Below are 10,466 nucleotides of genomic sequence, written 5' to 3'. Positions count from 1 at the left end.
CAGGTCTTAAAGGATAGCAACCTTTGACTTTGAGAGACTGACAGCTATACGATTTAGTACAGTAACATTGTTTCTCTCTATAGCCACCGTGCGCTCGGGATTGCGCCAGAGATGTCGCTTCCGAACGGCATCTCTGAGCGTTATCTGGGGAGAGGAGAGTGTCGTGAGCGTAGAGCATCAGGTAGCTCAATAGTTTAGAGCAGTAGCTCGGCAAGCGAAAGACCCGGGTTCGAGTCCCGGCCTAGCAGAACCACGCTCTCGATATTTTTCTCCCTCTGGAACGAAAAAATACGCACATCTCGAACGCATGGCGTTTTAACCGAAAATTAGTCGCTGTATGCGGAGAGAGATATTCGCGTTTCAGTTAGCAGAACGCGCTATCAGGGCCACGCCAAAAATAAGGCTTGCACTCTTTTTGGCGTGGCCCTGATAGCGCGTTCTGCTAACTGAAACGCGAATATCTCTCTCCGCATACAGCGACTAATTTTCGGTTAAAACGCCATGCGTTCGAGATGTGCGTATTTTTTCGTTCCAGAGGGAGAAAAATATCGAGAGCGTGGTTCTGCTATAGGCCGGGACTCGAACCCGGGTCTTTCGCTTACCGAGCTACTAAATTCTAAAAAGCTCTAAACTATTGAGCTACCTGACGCTCTACGCTCACGACACCTTATGTTGGATCAAACCACAGGCCCAAGCTAATTAAATTTAAACTATACGTTATGATAGGAAATAAAATAAAAAAAAAAATATTGGAAACATTCAAACCTTGACAAATTTCGACATGTATATGTGTAAATTCCGTACGTATGTGGATTTCACTGCTGCCACCTCTTTGGCAACGTAAGAAAGAGAGAAATGGAGAGAGAGAGAGAAAGAGAGAAAAAAAAAAGTTACGTACTTAAAGATAATATTCCGACGACTATACGGAAATGTTATACATATATATATACAATTGTCGTATATGTATAACATTTCCGTATAGTCATCGGAATATTATCTCTAAGTACGTAAATCTCTCTCTCTCTCCCTCTCTCTCACACACACACACACACACACACACGATCAAATACAATGGACATTATTAACTCTTTCGCTGAGGAAGCCGTATATGTACGCGCTCAAAAAGTAGCCTCTTATTTGCAAATGACATATACATAAGGCCTGAAATCCACATACGTACGGAATTTACACATATACATGTCGAAATTTGTCAAGGTTGGAATGTTTCCAATATTTTTTTTTTTAATTTATTTCCTATCATAACGTATAGTTTAAATTTAATTAGCTTGGGCCTGTGGTTTGATCCAACATAAGGCTTGCACTCTTTTTGGCGTGGCCCTGATAGCGCGTTCTGCTAACTGAAACGCGAATATCTCTCCGCATACAGCGGCTAGTTTTCAGTTAAAGCGCACTGCAACGAAAGAGTTAAATTGAGCACACAATTCGGTACGATCAATCATCGTCGTGTCGCCTTAGAGGTGCAGCACACCTTGGTCGTGGCTGAAATGATTTTGATGATGATGATGGTGGTAGTGATGGTGTTGAGTGCCCGACGACGCAGAGGCGTCGTCCTGCATCGTCAGACCTGTTAAATCGACGATCTCGTCCGCTTCCTCATCGCTACCGGCGCTTTGTGTAGATTGGCGGCTCCCAGACGATAATTGACTGTTACGTGAGAATGAGCCGCGGCGAGGTGCGGCCAACGCCGCTCTCTGATTCGCTGGCTTGACGGTTATGATAAGATTGGACGAATTTGCTATCATCATATCAGTCACCTGCTCCCACAGAGAAAAATGCATAGTAACGTTAAAAAATAAAAATTTATTGCGAAGACGCGTGGCGTCGATTGTTAATCAATAACTGATTGCAGCGAACGGAATAAGTTGCCGGAATTTGCTGCGCAGATATATTATTTGCATCCTTGGCTGCGTCGTAAGTGTATTAGGCATGAAATATTATTATTGACAGCACATAGACAAAATATGCGATTAATTATACAAAAATGTATAATTAAGATATTAGATTAGATTAATATTAGATTAGATTAATTAAGACATTAAATTAATATTAGATTAGATTAAGATTAGATAGAAAGATTATGATTATTATGCTTTAGCAACTCAAAGTAAATTTTATCCTATTCCCCATTTTGTACTTAAAAGTACAACTTCAGTTGGAATTTTATCAGAGAGATAGTATGAAATTATACTGAGAGAAAAAATGTTTAAAAAATAGTAAATATTTCTTTGGTATATACTCTATAATAAATACTCTATCTATTATATTTGCTTAAATCTATAAGTACTTTTATTTGTATAGAGTAAAAATTATTTTCATTAAAAGTTAATTTTCTTAAGGTTTTAAGAAAAAATATATACCTTATTTTTAAAATATTTCATATTAGTATAAGTAAATATATATATATATATATATATATATATATATATATATATATATATATGCTACACTAATATTTAATGAATAAATATTTATTATTTCTTAGATATTTTTTCTCTCAATGTATCAGCATTGTGTCATGGCAATGACTAAACTTTTTCTTAGAAGGAGACTCACCTGATCAAGCGTTTTTCCCGCAACTTCGATGCCATTCACTTCTAAAACCTCGTCGTTGACTGCCAAAAGACCCGTGCTTTCTGCCAAGCCACCCGGTACCAGTCTGCTGATGAATACACCCGGAACCTTCTCGATTCCACCACCAGCTGACGGTGGCAGTATGCGGAAGCTTTCGCCATCTTTGATGTAAAATCCCAAAGGTTTGTCTGAGCCATGTTTCAAGAGGCGCACGCGCCTGCAAGTTTCTGGCAGTATGTCGACGTCGATAATTGCAGACACCTAATTGTAAAAGTGATCATATGATAAATCAGTTTATTAGAGCATGCAGAGAAAGTGCATGACAGAGCACATTGGGTAGCTCACCTGCCTAAAGTCATGTGGATTAGAGATGGCTAAAGGCTTTGGCTTGCCTGGTGTGCCACCCAAGATACTGGATATCAGATTTTTCGTTTTCATTGTACCATATCCATTGATATCCTCTAAGCCATCACCTGCCACAATAACAATTACATTGAATACAGCCTTATTTAAAAAAATACAGCATTAACACAATAATAATTATATTAATTACAGCAATTCAGGATGCTTCAAAAGAATGTTAACATTTATATAGAGAAAAGGCTATTTATGGAAACATAGTAACTAAATTACTTATATGGAGAATTTGCTTAAAAAATGTTAACACTTATATATGGAGAAAAAGTTGCTTCCATATGAATGTTGACTTTTTTTGTAACATTCTATAATTATATGAGACATTAATAATTATATTGTCAGTAAGTACAGTATCATACACAAAGCACAAATACACACAATTAAGAATACGATTCTGACCTTTTCTTTGAATGAAAATTCTAAGCAACGATTTGGCAGCCAGCAGAGCTCTAGCTAGATTATTATCATTGTTGATAGGCAGCAGATCTCCATCCGTAGGATCTGTGTACCAAATGAGGAAGTTCAAATCAGGGCCAATGTCATGCCTCTGTGCCAACAGTTTGCCAAAGTCCTCATAACCCATAGGCTCATTACGATTGATGGAAAACCTGATGATATCAGCGTCAAACTGCAACATGCAATGCGAACAACGCATGATCCTGAGTGTCCCACAATCGACTATTAGTCGAGGAAGCTAGACTATGTATATGTACCCACCTTACTCTTAACGGCGACGATGCCGTTGTCGACCTGGTGCTTACTCTTAGACATAATTGAAACTGTCAAATGCGGTCTCTGGAGTCCAGAGATCTGGGCCCTCCAGTTGCCACCTGGCACGGCGACCTACCGAGCAACTTTCACGGTTTGTTTTCACTCAAGGCACGCACCCCAACTTCGACCGAATGCGTCAAGCCACTTGTGGGGAGGGCGAGGAAATGTGCATACCTGACTGTGACGGCGTGCAAAATGTACTTTAGCTGCGCTCACGGGTCTTCAACGTAATTCCGACATCTCCGCTACGAGCCGCCACCATCTCCTATGGGAAGTGGTAGTAGTGCGTTATAAATATAGGCCTAGTTCCTAAAACCCAGTACACTTTTTGTACACGCATCGGCGTTAATGCCGTCCGAATATCCGTGTGACTCGCACACGATACGCGTCACTCATACACTGCTGCGTGTAGGTGAGCCATGAGCAGCACGGAGTGGCGGAGGGAGCTAGCGGTATCGATCGTCGGACGCTTGGAGAGGAAATAGTGGTGGGAGTCGCGGCGATTTTCCATCCTCTATCGCAAACGTAAGAACGAGAGAAATAGCATTATAAGACGCTGGACAGAAATGCCGTCCTAAAATACGTGTGACACACACTAAGAAAACGCTTGACTCACACTGTCTCGTCTATACGTGAGCAATACACGGTGTCCCGACGACTGTTTCACTCGCTCGAACGTTCATACATTTTTCATTGTTAGCAAGGAAATTACTGTAATGTAAAAATCTTGGAGAAAGGTTTTTAGGAGGCTTTGACAAATGCTTCTTAATAACTATTCTTGAAAAAAAAATAAATATTAGATTTATTTTAATATAGAATTCTGAACCAACATAGAATATGTTGCAACAATATAACGTTTGTGTAGGTTGTCGATCGAAGAAGAGTATTTTTAATTTTATTGTTGCATAAACACGCGAGATATAATTATTTCATATTTTATGCGTTCGAGTATCGTTCCATCGTTATAAAATTTGGTGGCCCTGAGAAGGGCCGATTTTTGTGTCGAAGCAGTTGAGGTCGATAGTAATAAGGAACAATAATTATTTGAAACAGGCGCAAAAATCGGCCCTTTTTAGAGTCACCAAATTTTATAACGATGGAACGATACTCGAACGCATAAAATATGAAATAATTATATCTCGCGTGTTTATGCAACAATAAAATTAAAAATACTCTTCTTCGATCGACAACCTACACAAACGTTATATTGTTGCAACATATTCTATGTTGGTTCAGAATTCTATATTAAAATAAATCTAATATTTATTTTTTTTTCAAGAGTAGCTATTAAGAAGCATTTGTCAAAGCCTCCTAAAAACCTTTCCCCAAGATTTTTACATTACAGTAATTTCCTTGCTAACAATGAAAAATGCATGAACGTTCGAGCGAGCGAAACAGTCGTCGGAACACCGCGTATTGCTCACGTATAGACGAGACAGTGTGAGTCAAGCGTTTTCTTAGTGTGTGTCACACGTATTTTAGGACGGCATTTCTGTCCAGACTTATAATGCTATTTCTCTCGTTCTTACGTTTGCGATAGAGGATGGAAGATCGCCGCGACTCCCACCACTATTCCCTCTCCAAGCGTCCGACGATCGATACCGCTAGCTCCCTCCGCCACTCCGTGCTACTCATGGCTCACCTACACGCAGCAGTGTATGAGTGACGCGTTATCGTGTGCGAGTCACACGGATATTCGGACGGCATTAACGCCGGTGCGTGTACACCCATTATTTAAAAAAAAAAAAAAGATTGTAGTACGACTCAATAAAGGTTGGTTTATGATAGCCATAATCCACTAACTTATGCCGTAAAAAATTAATCAATCATAGTCGAATTATAGAAGAATAATCGATTGTGATTGGTCAATTTTTTACAGTACCGGCATAAAATAACGAATTACGGCCATCATAAACCAGCCTATAAGAACCCATATTCTGATAGCTCCTGTACACAAGACGTGGTAATACTTGCCGCGCGGCAGAAATCCGCGCGACAGCCAATCAATATGTTGTTTTTCCGTAAGAGCTAGAAAGTTATTACGGAAAGCAGCATATTAATTGGCTGTCGCGCGAATTTCCGCCGCGCGACAAGCATTACCGCGTCCTGTGTGCAGGAGCCATAAGTTCTCTTTTAACGATAAAGGACCATCTACAATGGAGAATCGTACGCCGCAGCAGTAAGGAATTGACCAATCGTAATCGATTATTCTTGTAAAAATCCAATATGATTGGTCAATTTCTTATTGATACGGCGTACAATCTTTTACTGTAGATGGCCCTTAAATGAGCCTCTAAAGGGCCATCTACAATGGGATTGGCAGTAGGTAGTAAGATGTAAACAGTAAGCGAATTGACCAACTACAGTTGATTATTAAAGAATAATCGACTATAAAGGCCTTTACACACACTTTCCGTAACAGTAACCGTAAGACTGACAGTAACGTAAGAATTGACCAATCACGTTGAGAATCGTCGAAACATAAGGTCGCCATTTTTGTAAATACTCCATCGTAATTGGTCAATTCTTACGTTACGTCTTACTTACTGTTACTGTTAGAAAGTATGTGTGAAGGCCTTAATTGGTCAATTTGTTTACTGTTTACGTTTTACTGGCCACTGCCAATCTCATTGTAGATAGGTCTTAAAGTCCTTATCAGACTGTCTTCTAATTTTTTTGTAACAATTGTAGATATAAAATGATTTTGTAACTTTTTTCATCGTTATTTCCGTATACTTCTTTGGTTGCTTTTGTGCTCGTTATTACCAGTGTGATCATAGCCATTAACATATAATTTAAAATCATATTTGCAGCAAGCAAAAACGTGGCAATCAAACGTAATAAGCCAAACTTTACAGCTTTTAAATTTTCTTGCACAGATTTGTGTATGCGCTCACACAAGGAGTATATATAACGGAGTAAACGCGTTCCTTTGATTTGGTTGTTCTAAATATTACATGGAGCACAATTTGTGTGGAAATGCGGAACGGTATAGTGATAAACAAATATTTGTATACATTTTAAAAAATTATATTTACTTCATTTATTGCAATTTTTATTAATACGCTTCTTTTTTCAACTTATCCGTTTAATAAAAACATTTTAATAAATATCGTTTACAATTAATGTTTTATAATTCCTCGTTCTGCTTTTCCGTATAAAATATGCTCCATGTAATATTTAGGAGAAATAAAGCTACGGAACAAAAGCGCGGAAATACGTAAATCTAGTTAAGTTCTAGTAACTTTATCTTCCGTATTTCCGCATTTCCGTATTTCCGTACGCTCATGTAATCGCACCTTTACTCTTACTTCCTACTTCTTACTTCCAATGTAGACGTCCCTTTACGTTCACGACTACGCTTATGCAATTGTAAAATGGGCTTTATGCGCGCATTTCCTACAATATGTGTAACATGAACTATAGATAAATGCGCGTATACGCATGAAACGGAACACGGGCAAAGATGTCTGTCTGTTAGTATGTATTGTTTGCTCTTCTAATTGTTGTTCTCTCCCGCGTATTTTCTTGTAAATAACATAAAAAGGAAAGATATTAATACAATAGTAACAAAGCAAGAAGAAGTGAACAGTTATAAGCTATCGTTACAACGTAAAGTCAAAGAATTTTATGCTAGTAATTCTACTAATACATATAATGCATCTAATAATTTTATAATTGTCAGGCACAAACAGTTTTATATTATTACAAATAAATGGAGAATTTCTTTTGCAGATGAGTGATGACGATCCAACAAGTGTCATCAACATGATCAAAGATCTACGCTCTGGTACAGAATCTTATCGCAAGAGTGGTGGAGTTCCAGTGAGATTCTCAGGAACTGGTTATAAACCTTTGGTATTCAATGAGAGTGATGAAGACATTGTCTCACCGAAACGGTCGAAACTCGAAGAGTCTGACACATCTGTGGCTAATAAAAGTCAATCTGACTCTGTGCCAGGCAGTCCTTGGGAATGGCGACGTTTGAAAGGCGAAGTAATATCAGAGACAACTGTCTTGCCTATACAACACTTAATAATTATATTGTGTTCATGTTCAATTAAGAGCAATGGCTGAGACAAAAAAATAGAAAAGTGAAAGTCTGTATCAGAGAAGAAATATATTGCTTTATAGGTAGTATCATTGAGGACTAGACTATCTCACCAAGAAGCAAATGTGCAGCAGCTACACAAGATACGCAGGCAGTTGGAGGAAATGTTTGAGAAGGAGAAAGGTCTCTTGGAAATTCAGACACAACAGGATAAGCAGACCATTCAGCAGTTAGAGGTCCGACTTGACATTGCACGACGAACAATCCAAGATGTGAAAGAGGCAAAGACTGTTGGTGAAAAAGAATGGTGTCAAGTAATGAACAGATTTGCACATACTTCTCTTTTGTGCGATACATTTGCATTTAATTTAGACAATTTCAAGTTTTTATAGATTAATTTTAACGATCTTCAAAATTCATAATTAGGTCAGGGCCAATTTGGAGCAGAAGGTGACATCTTTACTGAATGAAAATGCGAAGTTAACGGAGGAGTTGCGAAATCCCAATGCGAAAGAAGTATCTTCTGCTGCTCCTTCCTGTTCTAAGGATACCATTGAATTCAGTGAATTGCAGATGAAGCTGGAAACCGCGGAAGCCAAAGCGAGTATGCTGGAGGAAAAGATGAAGGATTACCACAAAATACAACAAGACTTTGAGCTGCAGAATGTAGAATTGCAGAACTTGAAAATCAAGATAGAGAAACTCGAGTCGGAGAGAGCATTGTGGGAAGAAGGCAAGATGTTAGTAGGAAGGGCCGCAAGAGCGGGCGAGCTTGAGAAAGAGCTGCACACAGCGAAAAAGACCATAATGGTGCTGAAGGAATCCGTGAAGGAGAAATTGCTTTTGGAAGAACAGATCGCTAACATGTCAAAAAGGTAGTACTTTCCACCCTTTCGCAATACATGTTTCTTGTTCTCTCGTTAACGATACGCGCATATCGGTCGTAGGCTAGAGCATACCGAGAAGGTGGAGCAATTAGCGGCAATGTTGGAGACGAAGCGATGTGAGCTGACGCATCGCTTGCAAGAATACGAAACGATCGGCATTAACGGCGGACCGGTGGCTATGAAGCGAGAACTCAACAGACTTCAGCAAGCCGAGGTGGATCTGAGGTCTGAGGAGGGCCAGCTGCGATCAAAACTGGATGCGGTTCTGCGGGAGTCGCAAAATCTGTCGAAAAATTACGAAGATGCGAAGAGGCTGGCTAACGACGTGACGTCATCCAAGGAGAAACTGAATAAGTTGGTGAGCAGACTTCAGAAAAAAATGATTCTTGTTACCAGGGAGAGAGACAGCTACAGGCAACAGTTGGACTGGTACGAGAAAGAGCTAACGATGGACGGTAATAACGTAATGACTGAGAGAATACCAGCTTTGGAACGCACTATAGACGGTTACAGGTATATTTATGAGCCGACAAGTCTCTTACTGAATTGCGTTGTTTCATTAAAATGTACATAATCCGTATCGCTTCTTTAGAGAGTTGGTCAATAAATTAGAAGCGGATCTCCAAGCGACTGAGGATGTCATTCAGAAGAATGAATGCAATAAACTCAAGGAGGAAATCGAGCAGTTGAAAGGCGAACTCGAACATCGCTCGCTAAAGGGCGACTTCAATTGCAATGTCCGAGTGTTACACTACACGATGAATCCCGCGGCGATCGCAGAGAAACAAGCTGAGGAGAAGCAGGCGGCTTTGTTGCGAGAGGTGGAGGAGCTTCGAGCTAAAATGGCGACGGGAAATTTTGGCGCGACCACGTCGTCGTTGCAGACACAAGGTGGATAGACAGTATCTTCTTCTATCCCCTATCATTTGTTCTTCTCATTCCCTGCGAGGATTTCATCACTTTATATTTATCTTCAATGTAGAAATCGCGGAGCTGAAGCAGACACATGAGATAAAGATAGCACGTTTGAAGGAAGCGTTCAAAGCGTCGTCGCAAGAATATCGCCAAGCGTGTTATCAGCTATTCGGTTGGAGGGTGGATCGCTCAAAGGAAGGTTGTTACAAACTGATGAGTCAATATGCAGAATCTTCGGACGATTTCCTCTTCTTCCATGTAGGCGAAGAAGGTGTAGATCTGCTAGAAACCAGTTACTCTATGAACCTAAGCAATCTGATCGAGCAATTCCTGCAGAAACAGCACAGTGTTCCGATGTTTCTCAACGCTGTACAGTCTGATCTTTTCAGTCATCAAACTGTGACCAATATCGTGACATAATATCGTTCCAATAATCGTTTCAAATAAAGTTGATATTTTCTATAGTCGGCTAATAAATCTTTCGATCTGATGTATACGATAGTGTCACATCATTCGTTTTATCACGCCTATGTCCATTTTTATGCACTTATACTTGTATATATCTTTATACTTGTATACGTACAGAAAAAACTTCGCCGTTTTATTAATTCCTAATCAATTCGCGATTAATTGAATATAAATATAATGACGTCCCTTCATACGATTCCTCCGTAAAAATCGATACTAAGGAAACTCGCGGAACTTTTAATTGTGCACAAAATTACATGTAAATGATAATAATCGTAAGTAGCAATAACGGTAACGATTATTTATAGCAGAAAGAAGCATGAGGCGGCTACCAGCCTGATTTCAATGGCCAGAGCTAGACGCTA

General features: G+C 39.5%; 2 protein-coding genes across 5 annotated transcripts; one reads left to right on the top strand and one right to left on the bottom strand.

Annotated features, from left to right (window-relative positions):
- Nucleotides 1-614: 614 nt before the first annotated feature.
- On the bottom strand, nt 615-4,133 carry LOC116842024 (partitioning defective 6 homolog beta). The gene is made up of 5 exons (XM_032810664.1): nt 3,727-4,133; nt 3,409-3,637; nt 2,938-3,065; nt 2,575-2,853; nt 615-1,775 (listed from the first exon to the last, which is right to left on the bottom strand). The coding sequence occupies exons 1-5, from the start codon at nt 3,778-3,780 to the stop codon at nt 1,473-1,475; spliced, it is 993 nt and encodes a 330-aa protein (XP_032666555.1). The 5' UTR covers nt 3,781-4,133; the 3' UTR covers nt 615-1,472.
- Nucleotides 2,627-10,129, top strand: LOC116842023 (mitotic spindle assembly checkpoint protein MAD1). Of its 4 annotated transcripts, none has more exons than XM_032810662.1 (7): nt 2,627-2,774; nt 7,516-7,776; nt 7,915-8,145; nt 8,258-8,706; nt 8,779-9,231; nt 9,311-9,609; nt 9,701-10,129. In XM_032810662.1, the coding sequence occupies exons 2-7, from the start codon at nt 7,516-7,518 to the stop codon at nt 10,051-10,053; spliced, it is 2,046 nt and encodes a 681-aa protein (XP_032666553.1). In that variant the 5' UTR covers nt 2,627-2,774; the 3' UTR covers nt 10,054-10,129. The 4 variants fall into 4 exon arrangements, with proteins under 4 accessions (XP_032666553.1, XP_032666550.1, XP_032666554.1 ...); XM_032810659.1 differs by lacking the exon at nt 2,627-2,774 and adding an exon at nt 6,959-7,260; XM_032810663.1 differs by lacking the exon at nt 2,627-2,774 and adding an exon at nt 7,197-7,256.
- The last annotated feature ends 337 nt before the right edge of the window (nt 10,130-10,466 follow it).

This window comes from Odontomachus brunneus, unplaced genomic scaffold (genome assembly GCF_010583005.1).
Source record: "Odontomachus brunneus isolate Ranch 3 - 2012 unplaced genomic scaffold, Obru_v1 Obru_scaffold_020, whole genome shotgun sequence".
NCBI lineage: Eukaryota > Metazoa > Arthropoda > Insecta > Hymenoptera > Formicidae > Odontomachus > Odontomachus brunneus.
The sequence above is the reverse complement of the archived record's forward strand: the minus strand, read 5'-3'. Positions and strand labels throughout refer to the sequence as shown.

Coding starts and splice junctions, on each gene's coding strand:
- LOC116842024 (XM_032810664.1), bottom strand. CDS start 3,780: ATGTCTAAGAGTAAGCACCAGGTCGACAACGGCATCGTCGCCGTTAAG. Junction 3,638..3,726: donor TCGTCGCCGTTAAGAGTAAG/GTGGGTACATAT, acceptor TGCATGTTGCAG/TTTGACGCTGATATCATCAG. Junction 3,066..3,408: donor AATTTTCATTCAAAGAAAAG/GTCAGAATCGTA, acceptor TTATTGTGGCAG/GTGATGGCTTAGAGGATATC.
- LOC116842023 (XM_032810659.1), top strand. CDS start 7,225: ATGAAACGGAACACGGGCAAAGATGTCTGTCTGTTA. Junction 8,707..8,778: donor ATCGCTAACATGTCAAAAAG/GTAGTACTTTCC, acceptor TATCGGTCGTAG/GCTAGAGCATACCGAGAAGG. Junction 9,610..9,700: donor GTCGTCGTTGCAGACACAAG/GTGGATAGACAG, acceptor TCTTCAATGTAG/AAATCGCGGAGCTGAAGCAG.